The 22,898-nt window shown below is 39.3% G+C and overlaps 2 protein-coding genes across 4 annotated transcripts in view; one reads left to right on the top strand and one right to left on the bottom strand.

The window, feature by feature from the left end:
* Window positions 1-2,872: 2,872 nt before the first annotated feature.
* On the bottom strand, window positions 2,873-18,750 carry c21h6orf136 (chromosome 21 C6orf136 homolog). 3 transcript variants are annotated; one of them, XM_077590063.1, is made up of 8 exons: window positions 18,438-18,750; window positions 18,060-18,215; window positions 15,297-15,451; window positions 10,576-11,253; window positions 9,455-9,543; window positions 9,182-9,382; window positions 5,010-5,079; window positions 2,873-3,628 (listed from the first exon to the last, which is right to left on the bottom strand). In XM_077590063.1, the coding sequence occupies exons 3-8, from the start codon at window positions 15,393-15,395 to the stop codon at window positions 3,485-3,487; spliced, it is 1,281 nt and encodes a 426-aa protein (XP_077446189.1). In that variant the 5' UTR covers window positions 15,396-15,451; window positions 18,060-18,215; window positions 18,438-18,750; the 3' UTR covers window positions 2,873-3,484. The 3 variants fall into 3 exon arrangements, with proteins under 3 accessions (XP_077446189.1, XP_077446187.1, XP_077446188.1); XM_077590061.1 differs by having other exon boundaries at window positions 18,131-18,215; window positions 18,438-18,749; XM_077590062.1 differs by lacking the exon at window positions 18,438-18,750 and having other exon boundaries at window positions 18,131-18,288.
* A 14-nt stretch (window positions 18,751-18,764) lies between these two features.
* Window positions 18,765-22,898, top strand: part of abcf1 (ATP-binding cassette, sub-family F (GCN20), member 1) — a 41,363-nt gene continuing 37,229 nt past the window's right edge. The window contains exons 1-3 of the mRNA XM_077590065.1: window positions 18,765-18,969; window positions 21,339-21,385; window positions 21,485-21,553. Of these exons, the coding sequence (XP_077446191.1) occupies window positions 18,909-18,969; window positions 21,339-21,385; window positions 21,485-21,553 (177 nt within the window). The 5' untranslated portion in view covers window positions 18,765-18,908. The remainder of the gene's footprint in view (window positions 18,970-21,338; window positions 21,386-21,484; window positions 21,554-22,898) is intronic.

Raw genomic sequence — 22,898 nt, 5'->3', positions numbered from 1 at the left:
GATTATTTTCAGAATAAACTCGAACATAGTTTGACTTAGAAGAGTGGCGGGAGAAGTATACAGAGTTCATCTTGTGTAGACAGAACTGCTCAAATGAGGTTGATGTGTTGCAAGTTAACATGGGCTAGTGGTGGGTAAAATGACTAATGGCACAGATGACTAAGACAGAGCAGAGGAAACAGTGGTGGAGGCTGTTAGATTTTCTTTTCTTTGTTGTGAAAGATCTGGTGAGATAAGTGTCAACAAAAATATGGGGAAGACATTAGTGAAGCTTCCATGACCAATTCTCTTTATTGGCTAGAGAAAAGGCGAGATTCTCGTTCTGACTCCATTTCTTAAAGCCTTCATTGCCTCCACCCAAAGTGGGCGTTAATTTGAATACAAGTGGGTGGGTTTCAGTTACAAGGAACATGGCTGGTTTGAAATCGAATGCTGTTGGGTCTTAACTTGAGCATCTGTTGAAACAGAGATTCTCAAGATATGGCACTTCCCTTGGCTCAAACCTTTAAGATAATTTTTATAACATAACAAGGCTCAAGAATGAATAATGTGGTTTGGCTTTCAAGGAAGAGGCGAGATTGGCATTGGGTGGACATAAGAGTCAGCCAGAAGACTAGAATGGAACAGCTTAGGTCAGGGGTGGCCAACTCCGGTTCTCGAGAGCCCCTATCCGGTCTGTTTTCCATATCTGCCTCTACCACACCTGAGTCAAATGATCAACTCATCAGCAAACTGTCCAGAATCTTGATACCGATACAGATTATTTGATTCAGGTGTGCTAGTGGAGGGAGATATGGAAAACAGACCGGATAGGGGCTCTCGAGGACCGGAATTGGCCATCTCTGGCTTAGGTCATCGGGCAGACAGGTAGGAGTACAGAGGCTGTCTTCAGGAGGAAAAGAGGATAGGGAGATCTGATTGTCCAACCAAGAAGTGCAGAAGTGTAGCCAAGAGAAGAGTTTAGCTAAGAAAATATGGATACTGATAGCACAGGCGACAGTAGAAAATAGTACAGGGAGATGAGATTTATGGTAAAAGTATAGTTGACAAAGGCCAAACAGGGGCTCTATGATGACCAATATGCCAGGTTGAGCAGAGGGAGAGAAAGATCTCTACAGGTGCTGTTATAAAAATGAACGTAGAAGTTTGTGCCATATTTGAGTTCACTCACCCTGATCAAAGTGTTTGCTTCTATTTTTGCTTGGTTTGTGTAACTCATTACAGGTAGTTTGACTGATTTAGGTGAACATTTTCTTCCTTAGATGACCCAGGGCGAGGGACCCCACTTCACCATGTCAGACACCGTTTGTCATGCTGCTCGTAGTGCTGGAGCCCAGACAGTCACTACTACAAACAGCCTACATGGAGAGCAGTTGAGTTCAGGACTTTGGGATGCATAGCACAGGCAGGGTTCATCTGACACTCTTCACACATTGTTTAAATGTTGATATGGATATTTATCTAAATATAACACAAAAGCTTTGTGCATAGCTGGTATAATGTCAAGAGAGACATAAAAATGCACATGCAAGAAGATCCAGAGTACAATGCTAAGAGATTCCCCCAAACCCATCGAATTTTCAGATAACTTCTAATCAGCTGAACATGAAATGTAGTGTTGAATGTGAAAGGACCAGAATGAGTCCTCATGATTCCCCCTCCCTAATGTCCTTGTTTTAGAAAAGACTATTTCAAACTATAAATCCTTTGTGAATATAAATTGCTCTAGTTCCAAAAAATGTGTAACAAATTTAAAAAAAAGACATTCAACTTACACCAGACTGTGTCACTCAAGTATTAGACACGCCCAGGAATCTACGCCGAAAAAATATGTTAATTCTACGGAGAGCAATTCTTCATTATGGGTTTGAAAGGTGTTTCTTTCTGCTGGTAATACCAAAAACTAAATGAATGTTCTTATGGCTTAATTTATAATAACATAATATTGTGGTTATAATATAACAACAGAAGGTGGTACATCTTAGGAAATTAATTCATTCCCAATGTCGTTTTATAACTTAGTAGACGCATTTTACATCGAAACGCGGTAATTTGTTCCAACGGTCCTATGATCCGCAATAGTACCCCCAAAAAACTTTAAAAACTATAAAATTACACCAATTTTGTATGAAATATGGGAGAAACACAAAAAAGGAGAAAAATATATAAGAAAATGATTTATTAAGCCATTTAAGTTAAGACTAGCAAAAACTTTCGATTGGGGTGGATGGGTGGGCGGGTCTAGACGTTTGGAATCTGTATGTAGACACACAACTTAATCTAAAATTGTAACGTGAAATATAAATCCAATGACGTTTAATTTTTTCAAATTTTCAAAAAGGGCATTCTTCATCAAACTGGACGATAGCAAAACTTTTCTAACAGCACACTTGTTTTCGCACAACTTTCTTGGTCCCACAATGAAAAGCAAAGAATAAAGTGCGACAGTATTGGGCTGGATGGGCGGGCGGGTCTAGACGTTTGGAATCTGTACGTAGACACAACTTAACTTAAAATTGTTACGTGAAATATCAATCCAATGATGTTTAACTTTTTCTAATTTTCAAAAAGGGCATTATTCATCAAACTGGACGATAGCAAGACTTTTCTAACAGCACGCTTCATTTCAAAGAATGAAGTGCCAGGCCTTGCATAACCAGATTCAAAAAGGGTAAAACTTCATCGTTTTACGCATCATTTGGACATGACAGTGATTGACTGACAGAAAATTTGAATTTTGAGCTGAGGTTTTTTTGTCGCACTCCCTTCTTTTGCATACTGTAGCGTATTAAGATCCAAAACGTGCAAAACACATATTTGAGCAGATTTTCATCTTTTCTTTGTACATTAAAGCAAATAAAGTTTACAAATCTTATTCTGGTTGTCATTATTGAGAACTTTATTTAGGACAAACATGACACGAGTGGATGAAAGTGACAATTCCTGCAACAGTTGGGTCAACGGGGAAGATCATGCAGAAAACACAAGAAAAATAAATGCAAATTTAGTGGTGCACTCTTAAGTAAATCGTGTAAGTATTTTAAAAATGAACCAACATCTTTGACTACAGAGGAGTGAATAGTGAAGCTAATTGCAGGTATATTTGAAATATTTACACCTTTTTTCAGTCTATTTAATTTACTTAATTGCGGTCATATTGCACATGTACAGGCTTTTAAGCTTTAAACATCTAAGTTGACAATGAAAATTGATTTTCTTGGAGGATTTTATGTATTTACTTTTTCATGTATTCAATTCTCTCATGATCCTTCTAGTTAATCTTCTTTAAATAATTTGGCAGAAAAATCCAAGCCGCATTTTGTAGAATTTCAGATGTTCACAGGACTAACAAGACCTAAACTTTGTACACCTCACATTGTTCTCATTCAGACAAAAACCTGTACATTCAGGAGCAACAATATGAGAGTTTGTGATCTTGTTGGTAGTTCCTATGATTGCAATGCAATCGTTCTTCCAACCGCCGTCAGTCTCGGACCTGCCGCAGCGAGGAAAGGAGCAGTGGCAGCAGATTGAGAGCGGGTCGGTTCTCCTGCAACCCCAGAGCCACTAAAGCGCTGGCAAGCAGGGACGTGACTCTAGTGACAACTGGAGGCTGAGCTGGCATGACCTGCACAGACCGTTGCAATGAAAGTATACTTTGCTTTTATGATACGTGATGTAGGCCTGGGCGATATGACAAAAAGTGTTATCACGATAAAAAAATAAAATAAAAGTCGGTATCGATAATTATCACAATACCTCATTTTTTGTCTTTCAAATTTGAAACTTCAAACTTCTGTGAATAATAAATTCATTGATATTCAATTATGAAAGTAACTATGTTACCTCTAAAAAAAGAAGCTAAAATATGATGATTTAAAAAGTGTTTTTGTCATTCTGCAATAAAGAGAAGACAACTCCCCTAACCCTAACCCAGGGGTGGGCAAACTTTTTGACTTGCGGGCCAGAATGGATACTAAAATTTGACAGAGGGGCCGGGCCAGGAGCATTTGGACATGCGATGTAATTTATCAAACCTGGGGATTGAAATGTAAGAAAAAAGACACAATTGAAGGTGAAAAATTATTTTCAAATTTACTTTCGACATTAAGAACACATTATAATTTAACAAAAGAAAGCAGTCTTTAAATTGAAAGTGATGAGAGTGATGAGCGGCATATTAATTAAGCTACTGTACTGCTGCGCATACATGTGCAAGTTGCTATTTTTAACAGTGTTGTTGTTCTCCAAGTTACACTCCAACAAAGGTCTAGACTAGTGCTACATCTATCGGCGAAACGAGGGTATTGCATGGCAAAGGGAAATGAATGAGGTCATTGATTTTTACTATAATTTGGACAACGTATATGGCCCGCGGGCCGTAGTTTGCCCGTGTCTGCCCTGACCCCACAACTTTACACTATGAAAATTAATGAATAAAACTTTTGACAGGCATCTTTATTTTTATAAATGTGCCTTCAAACCAGTGGCTATGCAATATGAAGTAAATAAAATAATCAACTGCCATTGGCAAGCAGATTTTTGCAACGTTTTCATAACATTTGCATAAAATGGGGAAACTTGTTGATATCAAGTAAGAAAAGAATTACACGCTGTCCTCAAATGAGGAGAGTGAGTTAAAATGGATTAAGGAAATTTTCGTTAAGGCTGGTGTTTGTACACGTATTTAAGAGGCATTATTTTTTTTCCGCTTTCATGCTGTGTGCGCCACTCTATTGCTAAGCATGCTAAATGATTCTCACCATTTTCATCATCTACTGAATGTTGATCTAGAACTAGCGTTCACGTTGCATCAGAAACCCAGTTTTTTGTAGTGTAATTACAGTTCATATTTATCGACCTTTATCGAAAGTTATTTATTGTTGACAAAAATTATTTGACGATAATTACCATTATTGTTTTATCACACAGGTCTTGTTTGACGTGTGTACAAACATCAATGAGAATTAGTGTTAAAAGTATCAGGCTACGTACAACTATTTGTTTACCTTTTCAACTTTATGACAGTGAATAAGTCCATCATTTCCTATGTAGAACGTGGAGAAAGCATCATAGGACCTGTAAAAGATTCCATTCGTTCAGAATAAAGCATACTGTGATCCTTCACCACTTTGTTCCTGGCTTCAGTACATTAATTTTTTTATATCAATAAAGCAGTTTAAAAAAAGAATGAATGATTTTTTTTAAAAATATATAAAAATGTCAATATTACAACAGATACTCGCAAGCGGAACACGGGATAAAAAATGACGGAAGTCACACCGGCGTCATCGGCTGGCGATCGGCGGCCCATGCCCGTGGCATCGGCCGGCGAGTGAGGTCTGCCCCGCGGACCGGCCCCAGCCGCAACAGGCAGCAACTAGTGTTTTTGGAAGATCTGAACTGAAAATGCCAGGCTTCACAGGATCGCATGCGTGGAGATGCTACTGTCTGGCTTCATGGAAAAGCTAGCCTTAATCAACAAGTTTGATCATCATCTTGCTTTAAAAACAAGAACAAAGCCTATATTTTGACTGATTTGTTTAGGACAGACAATGGTGTTTTTTTAGGTCGTTTTGTTACCTGACACGTTTCCATCCCACACTTAGTCAGGAGAGTACAGTAATTCCTTGAATATCGAGGTGTAGACCAGACACAGCCACAAGAAGTCAAGATGAACTTAATACAATTTAGAACAAAGCCTCGCTGCCTGTATACGGGATGAGCAACCGGAAAGCCTGGATCACAAAAGCTTTCATAAACTCATTCATCCCGAACGCGAAGCTGTACCTCGCTGAAAGAGGCCTCCCCTTGAAGGACTTGGACTAAAACTCCCATTAACCTATTTTTTGGCTTTATATCAAGCGGAAATGAACTATTTTCAATGCGAGTACAGTATTTAAAGTATTTACATACACATACATACAATTGTGGTCAAAAGTTTACATACACTTGTGAAGAACATAATGTCATGGCTCTCTTGAGTTTCCAGATATTTCTACAACTCTGATTTTTCTCTGATAGAGTGATTGGAACAAATACTTCTTTGTCACAAAAAAACATTCATGAAGTTTGGTTCTTTTATGACTTTATTATGGGTTAACAGAAAAAGTGATCAAATCTGCTGGCTCACCCAACTGCGCTCAAGACCCAATCTTCGGGCGGATGACTTTAGGTTATCTTGAAGAATTTGAAGGTAATCCTCCTTCTTCATTATCCAATTTACTCTCTGTAAAGCACCAGTTCCATTGGGAGCAAACCGCCCCACAGCATAATTCAAGCACCACCGTGCTTGACGGTAGGCATGGTGTACTTGGGGTTAAAGGCCTCACCTATTCTCCTCCAAACACATTGCTGGGCATTGTGGCCAAATAGCTTGATTTTTGTTTCGTCTGAGCACAGAACTTTCCTCCAGAAGGTCTTATCTTTGTCCATGTGATCAGCAGCAAACTTCAGCCGAGCCTTAAGGTGCCGCTTTTGGAGCAAGGGCTTCCTTCTTGCAAGGCAGCCTCTCAGCCCATGGTTATGCAAAACACGCTTCATAATAACTCGCAAGAAGTTAAGAGGCCATACTATGAAGCTCATTTCACTGGCACAACTTTCTAAGTCGCCAAAATTGCTAATTTGTGTTGCTGTATGTATATTTTTGAGCCAGCAGATTTGATCACTTTTTCTGTTAACCCATAATAAAGTCATATAAGAACAAAACTTCATAAATGTTTTTTGTGACAAAGAAGTATCTGTTCCAATCACTATCAGAAAAAAATCAGAGATGTAGAAATAACTGGAAACTCAAGAGCCATGACATTATGATCTTCACAAGTGTATGTAAACTTTTGACCACAACTGTATATATATATAAATTCATCCAGTAATTACTGCAAAGCAGAAAATAACCAACAAATTGTAAATGTTACTTTGCTGAAATCTACTGATGAAAAAGAGTATAGCAGGTCTTGTGCGCATATAAGCCGTACCCTTGATTCAGTCAACATTTTTTTTTGTTACAAACACGACTTATATGCGAGAGAAAACATGGTACAGTGGTACTTCGACATACGAGTGGCCCGACATACGAGAAATTTGAGATACGAGTAAAATTTCGGGCAAATATTTATCTTGAGATACGAGACAAATTTTGATCTACGAGCAGACAGCGGACGCGAGCGGCTGCTCATAAGAACATCATGGGCACTGTCTCTCTCCCCGCAACTCCCTGATGTAATGTCTCTGGTCGTGACTCCCTCTATGTAATGTCTCTGCGAGCACTGGGCGGAGCATTTTCATAATATTTTGAAGGGAATACAAAAGCAAACTTCCATCGATAGGTTGCATCTGAAATTCAGGGTGGAGGTGGGGCAAACAGAGCCAACCCGGAAGAAGAAAGGTATAAAAATGTAAAACAAAATTAGAATTAAGTTTAGTGTAAGGGTAGATTAAATTTATTTTTGAGTGTGTCTGCATCGTAATCCAAGTTCATTTAAATTTGTTTATGTCATGTTACGAGCGCGTTGCCGTACAAGCTTAATGCGTTCCGAGACTGAGCTCGTATGTCGATTTTCTCGTAACTCAAACGTACGTTTCCCATAGAAATGAACTAAAAACAAATTAATTTGTTCCAACCCTCTGAAAAAACACCCGAAACAGGATATTGGATTGGAAAAAATGTTTTATTTGTTCTAATTCGCCATCTATTAACAAAGTAACAAATAACTAGTGGTTTAATATTACTAAAATATGTTTAATGGTACTAAAATTATACGGATTTCGAAGGACAGAGAAAGAGACAGAGAGAGGGGGCTTATTTCACGGCAGCACGCTCGTAAAATAACAAATACATTCAAATGAACTTGGATTACGATACAGACACTCAAAAATAAATTTAATCTAACCTAACACTAAACTTAATTCTAATTTTGTTTGACATTTTGATACCTTTCTTCTGCCGGGTTGGCTCTATTTGCCCCATCTCCACACTGACTTTCAGTCAATATTGAGGGTTGTTTGAGTTTGTATTCCCTTCAAAATATTCCCAAAATGATAGACACAACGCACGACCACTTGCCAACGAGAAGTACGCCATTCGTACTGACTAACGGGAAGAAGAAAAAAAACACTGAAAAAATGCAACGCTCCGCCCAGTGCTCCACTCAGGTGAACATCCAGGGTACAGACATTGAAATCGTGGAGAATTTTAAGTACCTGGGTGTTCACCTCAACAACAAACTAGACTGGTCCACAAACACAGACGCCCTGTACAAAAGGGGCCAGAGCCGCCTCTACCTACTGAGGAGTCTACGGTCCTTTGGAGTGTGCAGGACACTGCTGAGGACTTTCTACGACACTGTGGTGGCCTCTACAGTGTTTTATGCAGTGCTTTGTTGGGGATGCGGGAGCACGGAGAGGGACAGGAACAGGCTGAATAAGCTTGTCAGGAGGGCCAGCTCTGTTCTGGGCTGTCCTCTGGACTCTGTGGAGGAAGTGGGAGAGCGGAGGATGCTGACCAGGATGATGTCCATCATGGACAGCACCTCCCACCCCCTGCATGAGTCTGTGGAGTCCCTCCGAAGCTCCTTTAGCAATAGACTGCGGCACCCTCATTGCAGGAAGGAGCGCTTCCGCAGATCCTTCCTCCCATCAGCTGTCAGGCTCTTTAACAAAAAAATGGCTGTGTGTTAAGACCTACCGTATGCATGCATGTACATTTATGTGTATGTATGTATGTATATATGTGCTAAGCAACACGCTTATTTAATTATATATTTATTCATGTATTTATTTCTTGACCTACTTATTACCTATCTATTTATGTCTAAAATGCCTTTCCTATTCCTGCATCCTCACCCTCTTGCCACTGGAACAACACAATTTCCCGAATACGGGATGAATAAAGTTATCCAATCCAATCCAATCCAATTACACGGGGGAGTTGCGGGGAGAGAGACAGTGCCCATGATGTTCTTATGAGCAGCCTCTCGCGTCCGCTGTCTGCTCGTATATCAAAATGTCTCGTTCCTCAAGATAAATCTGCTCAAAATTTTACTCATATCTCAAATTGCTTGTATGTCGGGGTACTCGTATGTCGAGGTACCACTGTAAATTTAATTAAAAATAAATAAACATTAACACAAGGGACATGAAACCTATGGAAAATACATGCAATGAATACATGGATGTTTACCTGTACAGGTGTGATTTGTCTTTGCGGTAGAAGCGTAGCATCAGAGTGATGAAGGGAAGACCATTAAGCCTCCATCGAGCCTTAATGGTCCTGTCTTCCATGTGCTTGGTCAGTTTAAGCACCTCCAGTCGGGCATCAGCGAAGTAGAAGAGACACATGAGGCGCCACAGCAAAAGAGTGAGCTGGTAGATCACACGGCCTCTACAGTGGTCAGAAAATTTATGAAAAGTTTAAGCATATGAAGTAGTCTCAAACATGAATATGGAAGTATACCTTGTCTTGATATTGAGAAGTCCGTTAATAAATTCGAGATCATGGGTGTACATGGTGTAGTCATGGTTCTTACGGAAGAAATTCGGAAGCTGCAAAACAGTAGGTAATTACAATTTTAATATATGTATTCGGTGCTTTATCTGATCCGCCGGGGGTTAGCAGGACGCACATTGATTAGATAATTTGATTAATTTGATCTAGATTCAGTGCTGAAGTGGAGCGCAGCTGTTCAACTTCCAGTTAAATATAGCCTTAAGGTCTTTGCTTTTGTCAAATCCTCTATATATAGTATTTTTTTTAAATATCATCAAGCATATCATTAAACAGCCAATCTGTAGCACTTGTCTGTCGTACTAGTACACTGGTTTGTAGTACAAGTACATGCCTGTAGTGCAAGTACAAGCAGGTACACGTGCTTGCAGTTCTAGTACACGCATTTGTAGTACAAGTGAACGTGCTTGTAGTACAAGTACGCACGTTTACAAAAATATTACCGTTGATAAAATGTCTTCTCGCACTAAGGGCATCCATTCCTGGATTCACTTAAGTTTTTCTCCACTATTACACGTCATAAAAAGAATATGATTTTTTGTTTAATTTATAAACAGTCAGTCTCTTTAAGCAATCAACCTAAAGACACCCTAAACATTTGCCTTATATAATGGATTTTAATTGGAGATATGCTTAAATTCCTTATAATTGTACATAGAGAAACATTTTTTGACCCATCCTGGGTTGTAAACAACGGAGCCTTTTGGAGATACTTCTTTTATACACTATCATGGCACTCACCTGTTCCAAATAACATGTTCAATATGTTTCTCAGTATTCCTCAAATTTCCCAATCTTTGAATGCCTTGTTTATGCATTTTTTGGAATCTGTTGCAATTTTTAAATTGAACTGAGAAGGTATATATTCTTAAACTGGTCGTTTGTCTGGTTGAGCTCTGTGATTGGTTGGCAAAGTGCTGGTAAAAATCCATCTAATTAGACAGCCATAGTTTTTCTTTTTAAAAGCAATTACAGGATTGTAACAAAAAAGTCTAACGTGCAATTCGATTTAGTACTTCATTTGTGATTTAAAGTCTACTGTAAATAATCAAGACGGTGCCTACACATACCTCAGTCCTCAGTCTTTCATACGCCAAGGCCAATTTCTGCTCTTCTTCGCTGTCTCCATCACTGACTGGCCCCATAGTTCTTGCTTCGTAGCTACACAGAGAGGTGGGATGTAGTTGGGACTTCATCATCTTTTGGTTTTTAAGTCCAATATCCTGCTTAGAGTTCAGTCGGCGATGGCCAATCAGTTCTGTTCCCGGGGAATGGAAACAATAAAACTGGGAGCCATAAATGTAGGGTGCTGGGCAGCGCTCTGCTTCAAACAGGCTTCGAAAACATCCATGCTTTCTATTTGAGTGTATGTTGTTTCTATTGAAGCTGTTGATGCTGATGTCATCCTCTCTGCTGCCATCAACAGTGGTCAATAGGAAGGAAAGTTCAGAAGAGTTATGATTCCCTGGAGCAAGTAGCTCTGCTAGTTTAGTCTGAGCAAACAACGGGAACTCCACTGTGGTGTGTTCACCACTTAGCTCCTTAGGTCTCACTAACACACACATGCCGAGTGAGTCCTCCCAGTACTCTTCATGGTAAGCAACCCTCTGCGACCAGTTGGCATGATGTAAATGTTGGGACGGAATCACTTGCTTGGCCGACTCATATCTCAAGCTGTTGGGGGGAGCCAGGGCCCAAGATGCACTGCTGAGAGGATGTGTGGGGTTGATCCACTGCAAGACAACTGGCTGAAAGACACACACTCCTTTTATATTGAATATAAAATGAACACAATTTAAAACGTCCTTGACATGCTTCAATATGCTGTATAAACTGTTGTGCATTTGAGCATGGAAAGATTTAGCATGTCTATGCGCTTCTTCTGTTCTATACTATTAATGTTTCTTGATAGAATGAGCTAATATTCTCTGTCAGAAGATTTTAACCACTCAAACAATGAGATAAAATACAAGAGCTGACGGTTGCATTTTTATTGATAACCTAGCATAATATGAACACTCAGCCATATACACTACTTTCCTGTCATGTTTTATGGAAGTACTTCTAAAAGCCAACAACTTCCTAACTGCATCCTATTGTTGGCAAAATTACGAAAGAGGTGTTTTCAATGTTATTTTTTTCCAGATTTTAATGATTTTAAATCTATTAATAGTAGTATTCTTTAGAATTGTACTTGTAGCTTTTAAGTTGTTAGTCGAACCTGCCCCAAACCACCTAACATAAACCAGAGAATCCTAGCAATTATAGTCCAGTGTCAAATCTCTGTTATCTAAAAAGAGAAATCTTTTTGTACTTTTGCAATCAGGGTTTAGGGCAGATCCCTCTCCTGAGATGGCCCATGTAAGAGTGACTAATGATTTATTTTAGCAATAGCAAGCTCCTATACTTCAGTGTTATTGGTGCAAGACCTCAGTTTTTTGACACTGATTGACACACATATTTCCATGAAAATTGATCGCCTCAAAACATACAGGCTCGGCAGTCGCGTGATTTACATCTTGTCTCCAAGAAAGAACTGGATGACTTTTCGGCTCATTCCCCATCAGATCGCCATAGTGAAACAATTGATCCGAACACACCGTGTAAATAATGTCAATGTTTCCCTATAGAAAAGATCTCCAAACAATTCCACACAAAGCCACAAAGTGGATGCAGGAGTTCATTCCAACCAAACCAGATCAGTCATTCTCACCAATCGGATGTCTTACAAATTTATTCAAACAGGAAATTTAGCATCTTCACATTTTGATTTATTGCAGATGTGAAGAAACAATTAGGTGAATACTTCCACCTACTGGACAAATGATTAATGGTAGATTAGAGGCAACAATTAGGTGCATACTGCTATCTAGTGTGCACATGTTTAATGGGAGATTGGAAGCAACACTTGGGTGCATACTGCAACCTACTCCTTGATTTCCCCCTGTGCACTTGAGTACATTGAGTACACCTGCAAATAGTTGCCGACAATAAACGATCATCAAATTCGTTGGCAACAAAATCATCGATTTCATCGATTAGTTGTTGCTGCCTGACTTGACAATTATGCCCTGTTGCTTTCTTGACTTCCCATGTCTATTCATAAAAACCTACAATTGGTACAAAATGAGATAGAGCAGTGCTTCTCAAATAGTGGAGTGTGCACCCCACCTAAGGGGAGCTAGGAGCAAACTATAACTAACTGTTTCGGATGCAACGATACCTGGGAGCTTGTGATTTAAGAAACATACTTTTTGTTGGACTAGAATAAAGTGTAATTCCACATTCACTCTGTGGATGGCAGTGTCACGCTAACTGTCAGAGTTCATCTCAGGGAGTACAGTACCGACGAAGAACAAACATCATGGAAAAGTGTATTACAGGGATAGAAAGAAACACAGAGTGCAACAGAAAAGTAATTGAGAAGCACTGCCGTAGAGACTCTTAATGAGGGTGAAAATGTTTGATCACGTTACTCCTATACTGGGATTGTCTCCAGTCCAATGTGGTTACAATTTTAAGGTTTTGCTACTTACTTACCTTGTCGACTTAATGGTGCCATGGTTCTTACCAAAATCTAAATGTCTTTTGATGATGTCAAGGGAAAAAGACAAGTACACAAGTTAAAGAATATTCTCTGGGCTTCATTAAATGACCCACTTATGGAATTTTGAATTGCCTTCTCGGTAGAAATATTTAAATCTTGATTTGAAACCAAGACGCTGCCATTTAGCTAAATTTACCTGTAGGCTTTTATTCTGCCATTTTTCTTTTCTCTCCCTACCCATGCTAGAAGAGTGATAATGACCAAAGTCAGCCTTAACTGTTGTGATGTGCTGACATGGTAAACGCTACGGTCAGAGCACGTTATCTACGGTAAGATGGCGGCGCACCGAGCGAGCAATAGCAGGCACAAGTAAGTGTACTCGCATCTGGCCAGTCAGAGCACCTTTAACTACGGTAAGATGGCGACACCCTGAGCGAGTAGTGACTGGCACAAGCGCGTTTTTTTCATGTTTTATGCAAGATACGGTTTATTTTTTTCCTTTAATAATATACATAGACGTCAAAATACATTTTGTTTAGCGTTTTATCTGTTTACCTTTTAATGATGCAATGCAATTGCGTTGTGACGTCATCATTTCATGGCGTCTTTTTATGCGCATATAAGCCGTACCCTCGATTCAGTCATCATTTTTTGTCCCACAAAAGCGGCTTATATGGGAGTAAATACAGTAAGTACCTATTGTCACTTAATTGTATGATAAAGATATTAACAATAAGAGTTTGAATGTTCTGCCTGGGAATGGGTGGGTTTTCTCCGGGTACTCCAGTTTCCTTACCCATCCCTAACACATGCATGGTAGGCTGGTTGAAAACTCTAAATTGCCCCTAGGTATGAGTGTGAGCATGAATGGTTGTCCGTCTGAACAAATAATTCATTCCTTTTCTGAACCGCTTATCCTCACAAGGGACGAGGGGGGTGCTGGAGCCTCTCCCACCTGACTTCAGGCACAAGGCGCGGGACACCCTGAATTGGTGGCCCGCCAACCGCAGTGCACGAGGAGACGAACAACCACTCACGCTCGTACCTATGTGCAATTTTGAGTGTTCAATCAGCCTACAATGCATGTCTTTGGAATGTGGGAGGAAACCGGAGAAAACCCACACATGTAAACTAGGTAGAGCTGCTCATGTGTCGAGGTACCACTGTACTAAAATTAGACAGATTTCGCAGAGGGAAGAGAGAGGGGAGAGACTTTTTGCACGGCAACGCGCTCGTAACATAAAATAAACAAATTTAAATGAACTTGGATTACAATGCAGACACTCAAAAATAAGTTTAATCTAACTTTACACTAAACTTAATTCTAATTTTGTTTTAAATTTTGATACCTTTCTTCTCTCGGGTTGGCTCTATTTGCCCTGCCTCCACCCTGACTTTCAGACGCAACCTATCGAGGGTTGTTTGCTTTTGCCTTTCCTTCAAAATATTCCCAAAATGATGCACACAAATGTCCTCACAATAGGATAACACACGACCGCTTGCCAATGAGAAGTAGTCTCGTATTAGCGATCGCTCCGCCAAAGGGAGCTAACGGGCTAACAGGAAAAAAAAATACTGAAAAAAATGCAGCGCTGCGCCCAGTGCTCATAGAGACATTACACGAGAGAGTTGCGCGGAGAGAGAGACAGTGCCCATGATTTTCTTATGAGCAGCCTCTCACGTCCACTGTATGCTCGTACATCAAAATTTGTCTCGTATCTCAAGATAAATATTTGCCCGAAATTGTACTCGTATCTCAGATTGCTCGTATGTCGGGGCACTCGTATGTCTAGGTACCACTGTACTATAATGTATATGAAAATAACAAAATTAATTCATTACCCGGCGGCCGAGTGGTTAGCGCGTCGGCCTCACAGTTCTGGGGTCAAGGGTTTGATACCCAGGAGGGTCCTCACTGTGTAGAGTTTGCATGTTCTCCCCGGTCTTGCGTGGGTTGTCTCCAGTTACCCAAGTTTCCTCCCACATCCCAAAAACATGCAGAGCAGGCTGGTTGAACACTCTAAATTGCCCCTCGGTATGAGTGTGGGCGCGAATGTTTGTCCATCTCTTTGTGCCCTGCGATTGGCTGGCCACTAATTCAGGGTTTCCCCTGCCTTGTGCACATTGTTAGCTGGGATAGGTTCCAGCACCCCTGCAACCCTTTTGTGGTTCAGAAAATGAATTAATGAATAATTTAATTCATCATACACGTTTTTCCAGACTAAAAGAGATGCTCAAGATTACCTTACTAAGACTTGCAATGTGCTTGTTGATGGGTGGCCGTCTTCCATGGATGCGGACACAACCCACCCAGAAGGCAACGCCTCGTCTGCTTACAGCCATTCACCACAAGGGCCAAAGCAACCCCAGTCAGTATGTCACCATCACCCACGGAGAGTCTGCAAAGCCACATGCTGTAGAATGAGCGCATTGCTTGATTGCAATATTTGTACCAGTGTATTCATTTCCTGATAGATGAACTGAATAACAGAAATAAGTGGAACAATGAAATGAATTGACTTATGATTAACCAGCACGGTGAGTGAATGATTATTACGTCCTCCTGACAGTTCTGAGATTGAGGGTTGAATTGAATAATTTGATATTTTGCATTTACAAAGACAGGCATATTAACTTTCTTACGATATTGACCCTAATAATGTGCTTTTGATTCATACAGTATCTCAGAAATACCACGTGATTTTTCTTAAGATTTTACCTTCAAAGTAACACATTTGTACTCCCTAAATTCAAAAAATTTAAGGCAATTTTAAGGGTGTGGCTTATATGCGCTGTCGGCTTATATGCGAGTAAATATGGTACTTGTGCCTTGCATTGCTCGCTCTGGGCACCGCCATCTTACCCTAGTTAAACGTGCTCTGACTGGACAGACGCGATTAGCCTTGATAGATGTGTTTGTAGTGTTTACCATGTCAGCACATCCCAATAGTTAAGGCTGATCGAAGGTCTTGCGGTCGATCATTAAAATATCAGCCTTGATACCTGCGTAATGTGTATCTCATGCTATTATTGCACTCAGAGACTTGGTGAAAACTAGACCCCTAGGGACACACCTAGTTGTACTGCTCCTGTGACTTCCTTTTTTAATTCATCCAACGTCCAGGCAACACCCTTTCGGAATGTGCAATCCAGCAGATGATCCTTTCGATTCATACATTCTCAGAAATTCCACGTGCGATGATTTTTCTAAAGATTTTCCCTTCATAGTAACATATTTGTACTCCCTATTAAAACCATGAATATGGAGGTGAAAAATGGCCTCAAAATTGCCTGAAAATCGCTGCATTTTACAATTACTCTCGTATAAGACGCCCACTGATTCACAATTTTCATTTCCATGTTGATGGTTTTAATAGGGAGTACAAATGTGTTACTTTGAAGGGAAAATCTTAAGAAAAATCATCGCACGTGGTATTTATGAGATACTGTATGAATCGAATGTGCTGGATCGCACATTCCGACAGGGTGTTGCCTGCGGGTAGACAAGTTCAAAAAGGAAGTCACGTGAGCAGTACAACCAGGAAGTGTGTTTGTAGCAGTCTAGTAAGATGGCGGCGCCCTGAGCGAGCAATGGAAGTAAGTTTCTACATGTTTTATGCAAGACACGGTTTATTTTTTTCTTGAATTTCATTCATAGACATCAAAATAAATTTTGTTTAGTTTTATCTGTTGATCTTTTCTCTATTTTGAAATAAATGACCGTAGCGGCAGCATTGTCTTGCGTTATGGCGTTTCGTCTTTGTCACATTGCAGTTTCGTGCAAGTCAAGTCTAATTTGTGCGCATATAAACCGTACCGTTGATTCAGTATGGGAGGTAAATACAGTACATTACAAATAATCATATGCAAAGTGAAAGGTTCTGACAACGACGTAAATCGTGGGAAAGGTTTTTTTTTTTTTTTTTTCCCTTAAAATTTGTATACACTATTGCACTGCCATTTCAAATACAACTAACACATGACTTGGAGCAGACCACAAGCTTATAATAAGAACCAGTAATGGTAGCTACAATTGAATTAGCCAGCCAGGAGCAAACTACAACTAGTTGTTTTACATGCAGCATCTTTTAAATGTTAGGAAAATTGGGCAATTTGTCCAAAATACTTTGATTATATTTTAACTCTTGGAAAGTAACAGATACTGATGTGATACTCAGTATTGGTATCAAAGCCCAATATGGCTATTTTTGAAGTATCGGAGAGTATCACATTTGGTCACAAGATCGGATCCGATCCAGGAGTCGCATATGTTTTCAAAACTATTGTGTTTTTAGGCTGCTGAAAATCAGAACAGTAGGGAAGCATTAGAAACTAATGACAATAAAGGATCATCGTATATTATCAAAAACAAAGGATATCTTGACTAATACAAACAAAACCATTTATCAATTTACTGGTTACATTATATCTTGCCTTTTTTCACTGGTTTATAAATATGGGCATTGGATCAGAATCGGCAAAATATGTTGAGAAAAAAGTCAGTATCGGGACAACCCTAGTAACACAAGAATCTGGTATGTGATTATTTTGGTAGCTTGAAGGGCATGTCCTACTTTGTTGGGAAATACCTACCAGAGTAAAATATTTACAATATATTAATATCGTTCTATCACATCAGAAAGATGCTAAGTAAAACTGTTGTTATACAGTTTTATACATTGTCCTAAGTGACAAAATACATGTGCTGTCATTGGAACATGTGATGACATCGTTATGTGATAACATAAATGCCGTTATTTAAAATATGATTCGTCAATACTTACGTTAACGCGCAATAACAAATGCAAGCGAATCGAATGTTTTATGTTGTCGCTTTAAACTGTCATAAATTGTTTATATAAATTATAGCTTTAGCAGACTACCGGGACAGTCAAATGCTAGGCTAACTAGCAGCGAGCTTGTCCTGACAGACAAACGCCCCGGTCAAATTCGCGACAACCAAGTAAACTGCCAAAATGTTATAATATCCATAGAGTTTTTACTGACCGCATGCTATCAGCATTCACGTACAAATCATCGTAAATAGAAGTCAGAAATCTTAATTTCATCTGACTTACACTAGTGTCTCCCGGTCTTGTGTGTCCTTGCCCGTCCAAACACAAGCACGCCTCTGACTGGAAGGCGTAATGCTGGCTTTAGGGACTGTGGGAAAATTGCAATGCCTATCAGTTAAATTTAGTGCATGGCGGAGAATGTGCGAGAGCTATGTCGTGACTGTTTTTAAAATTCCAATTTCACTCAAACGTCTTTCATGTCATTGACGTCAATACAGCGTGTCTTCTTTACTTAGTATTTACAGTCTATGGTCAGGACGAAAACAAGGGTGTTTATTCTGGAAAATTGGAAAATACGCACTCGACATACCTGCATTTTCCGGTCGTTACAAAAGCAAAAAAGGCGAGCACTCCAATGGTAATGACTGCATAATATACTAATTATTTCCGATTTGTCAAATATGTCTGTCCTATATTTCAAACAATAAATGAAGCGAAATTGATAAAAGGTGAGGATCATTCTGCGGCAAGTAAAGTGATTACATATTTTCTAAATGATGTAATTTAGCGAGGCTTTTGAGAAGTACGTTTTAAAATGCTCATAAATTAAAATGATCGATCCATGTTTAATTTCATGGTTAATTTCCTGGGGGACAAATTAAACTGGAGGCGACCAAGCACCATCAACCTGTTTTTTAACCCCAGTAAAAACCGCCGAAGAAGAAAAAGGCAGAAAACGTAGAAGAAGTATCTTCACGCCGAAGGGCCGCATGTCAATTCAGGCTTTAATGCCGGTTTAAGATACGACACTTTTTATCCAACTTTCTGATTACGAAACAAAATGCCCAGGAAAGCGAAAGAAGAGGCAGAGTGGGTTGGTGATGAAGAAACCCCGACAACAGGTTAGAAAAGATGCTTATTAGGGTGGCTAAATAGCCAAACTAGCAGCCGGTGTCTGTAGCTCAAACTATTACTGGAAAAACAATAGTAGAATATTAACTCTGGAATGTCCGTAGTAGGGATATCGTAATCATACACTGATTATAATTCTATTGGGCAGTTTGGCTTTAACACGATAAAATCAGCACCATTGGGGGTATTTAAACAAACCTGGGGATTTTTTTAAAAATTTGCTTAAAAGTTTTAGTAAAAATCACGAAAGCTTATAAATACACTAGATAGTATTTCATTTACATATTAAGTAGGTATATGAAATACTATCTATTTACACAACAAAATAATTCAGTTATGTATGTTTTAAGTCAGGGGTAGCCCAAAGCTATACCTATAGCAACATAATTACTTTGAGCCAATTTAAATGATAATTATGATTTGGATTGAACAAGATGTCATTCCATATAATAATACGAAAGTGAGCTAAACAAACCTATCCTTAACAGTAACGCGTCTATCGAATCATGAAAATGATGCAATACAGTTGTAAGCATGGTTAATGACACTTGCATTGACAGTTTAAATGTTTACTGAACTCATTTCAGTCTGTCTTTGAAGACCCCTAAAACAAGTTTTAACGTGTCTTAATCATCAATTACCCAGCCAGGAAGCATCGCGACACAAGTCGAATGTACTGACGCATTTGTTAGTATGTACATACTATATTGTGTTATTCCGGTATCTAATAGGGACGCCTGGTGGATCTTCATCTCATTGCAAGCAGTCTTATTTAACACTAATTCAATGGCCTGCCTATATTGCATAATTAATGTCTTTATAACAGATATACAATAGATAATATGAATGTGGGTTATAAAGTTCAATTCAGAGTGGAACTGTTGTGAATGCGATGTTGCTTTTGTATGTTTTTTAGCGCCGGAAAGTTGGCCTTTTTTTCGGGTTCCGTCAGACCAAACATTATATCACTGACAATATTCATAAAGGGCATTTATAAATAAATTGGTATCCTTGCATTATTTTATTTTTTACAATATATTTTTTGAAATTAGTTGTCATTTTTAGAGATGCGCTTATACAGATTATTTTTACCTCTACAATCTGATTTTTCATATTTTTCTTCTTTTTTTTCACTTTTTAATGAAAACCTTTCCACTGCATAATTTGAGATACAGTAATCCCTCAAATATCACAGAGAATGGAGACCAGACATTGCCGCAATAAAAAATCGGCAAGTAGAATCACCCCTATTATTACTACATACCATACTACATGTTTTTGCGCCTGCCATGTCCACCCGCCTCTTGAGGATTGACCATAAATTCGCAATAAGATCTAGGGAGTTTCCTGGCCAAGGGCCCAAAATCTTAATGTTTTGTTCCCTAAGCCATTTTGTTATGACCTTTGCTCTATGGCAAGGTGCTCCATCGTGCTGGAAGGCATTCTTCGTCACCAAATTTCTGGAGAGAAGTGGCTTCTTTGCTGCCCTTGTTGACACCAGGCCTTCCTTCAAAACTCTTTGCCTTACTGAGCGTGCAGATGCACTCACACTTGCATGCTCCCATTTCTGAGCAAGCTCTGTACTGGTGGTTGCCCGATCCCATAGCTGAAACAACTTCAGCAGGCGGTCTGCCGCTTGCTGGACTTTCTTGGGCGCCCTTGTGCCTGTTTGCCATCAATTGACTCTCTCTCCCAACCATCCAGGGGCAATTTGGTGATGAAGAATGCCTTTTCCAGCATGATGGAGCACCTTGCCATAAAGCAAAGGTCATAACAAAATGGCTTAGGGAACAAAACATTAAGATTTTGGGCCCCTGGCCAGGAAACTCTCCAGACCTTAATCTCATTGGGAACTTGTGGTCAATCGTCAAGAGGCGGGCGGACAATCAGAAACCCACAAATTTTGACAAACTCCAAGCATTGATTATGGAAGAATGGACAGCCATCACTCAGGATTTGGTTCAGAAGTTGATTGACATCATGTCAGGGAGAATTGCAGAGGTCTTGAAAAAGAAGGGTCAACACTGCAAATATTGACCTATTGCATGTAATTCTCAATAAAAGCTTTTGATACTTGTGAAATGCTTCTGATTGTATGTCATTATACCATAGAAACATCTGGCACACACCTAAAAACCCTGAAGGAACAGACTGTGAAAATACAATATTTGCGTCATTCTCAATACTTTTGGCAATGACTGTACACATGAAAAATCTTTTGTCTGAAAAGATGCTAGCTGTTCAAATATCTTCTAAGATATTGAGACAATTGTTTGTTGTTCATTCCACTACCTTCACAGTAACCAAATTTTTCACAAATGTTTGCCCGTTTTGAAATTTAATTTTTTTCACCCCACAGAAAAAGCTGTGAAAAAGGGAAAGAAAGATAAAAAGGGAAAAAAGAGTGTGAGTACTTGCATCACTGTGTCCATTTTATCTGGTTTATAGTTCAGTTGTTGACATTTATAACCTATTTATTTGATTTTCTGTGAATTGTTTCACTAGTTTTTTGAGGAACTCCAGACAGAAGTACCCGAAAAGGAAGAGGACATTCCAGTAAAAGATGGCAAACAGGTAATCACGGCTTGCCCTAAATTCTTCCTTATGGATTCTTCTGAATGTCCTTTAATTTTATCTGTGGATCTTATTGCCCATCAGACCATTTATCTCCTTGATGGAAATAACATTTAACGGAAATACTTTTCCATTGTTTACATGGTAAAAACAGCCTGACTAAGGTTGAACACAATCTAATTCAGGACACGAAGGACTGCATTTTGGGGAGATTTTGGATTGGGCATTTGACAAAATGTATTAAGAGTTTCTTAACAGTATTTTAACATTTTGGATTTCAGGATAAATTATGAGAAGTGTTTGATTGCCTTTTGTTTGTTTGTTTCCTAGAATAGGCCAAAAAAATTGAAGATGAGTGGCCCGACATACGAGTAAAATTTCGGCCAAATATTTATCTTGAGACAAATTTTGATATACGAGCAGACAGCAGACGCGAGATGCTGCTCATAAGAACATCATGGGCACTGTTTCTCTCCCCGCAACTCCCTGATGTAATGTCTCTGGTCGCAACTCCCTCTTTGTAATGTCTCTGCGAGCACTGGGCGGAGCGTTGCATTTTTTCAGTGTTTTTTCCCGTTAGTACGAATGGCAAGTGGTCGTTCGTTATCCTATTGTGAGGACATTTGTGTGCATCATTTTGGCAATATTTTGAAGGGAATACAAACTCAAACAACCCCCGATATTGACTGAAAGTCAGTGTGGAGGCGGGGCAAAAAGAGCCAACCTGGGAGAAGAAAGGTATCAAAATGTCAAACAAAATTAGAATTAAGTTTAGTGTTAGGTTCGATTAAACTTATTTTTGAGTGTGTCTGCATCGTAATCCAAGTTAATTTAAATTTGTTTGTTATTTTAGGAGTGTTGCCGTGCAAAAAGTCCCCCCCCCCCCCCCCCCCCTCTCTGTCTGTCTGTCTCTCTCTCTCTCTCTCTCCCCCCTTCGAAATCCGTATAATTTTAGTACTATTGAACACATTTTAGTAATATTAAACCACTAGTTATTTGTTACTTTGTTAATAGATGGCGAATTAGAACAAATAAAAATGTTTTTCCAATCGAATTTCCTGTTTTTGGTGTTTTTTCAGAGGGTTGGAACAAATTAATTTGTTTTTAGTTCATTTCAATGGGAAACGTTCGTTTGACTTACGAGAAAATCGACACACGAGCTCAGTCCCGGAACGAATTAAGCTCGTATCTCGAGGTGCCACTGTAAAAGTAAAACATTTCTTTGACCGTTACTAGTTGTAAATGACAAATAGTGTTCTCTTTATGCGTTGCATTCTTAGTAAATTGGCACACCAGAGGCGTAACAATGGATCCCTGCATCAAAAAGAATTTGCCAAACCAGCAC

The sequence above is a fragment of the Stigmatopora argus genome, chromosome 21 (genome assembly GCF_051989625.1).
Source record: "Stigmatopora argus isolate UIUO_Sarg chromosome 21, RoL_Sarg_1.0, whole genome shotgun sequence".
Lineage (NCBI taxonomy): Eukaryota > Metazoa > Chordata > Actinopteri > Syngnathiformes > Syngnathidae > Stigmatopora > Stigmatopora argus.
Note: the sequence above shows the minus strand (reverse complement) of the source record. Positions and strands in the feature narration are given on the sequence as shown.

Coding starts and splice junctions, on each gene's coding strand:
- c21h6orf136 (XM_077590063.1), bottom strand. CDS start 15,395: ATGGCTGTAAGCAGACGAGGCGTTGCCTTCTGGGTGGGTTGTGTCCGC. Junction 9,383..9,454: donor CTTCTCAATATCAAGACAAG/GTATACTTCCAT, acceptor TGACCACTGTAG/AGGCCGTGTGATCTACCAGC. Junction 3,629..5,009: donor ACTGTCATAAAGTTGAAAAG/GTAAACAAATAG, acceptor CGGTCTGTGCAG/GTCATGCCAGCTCAGCCTCC.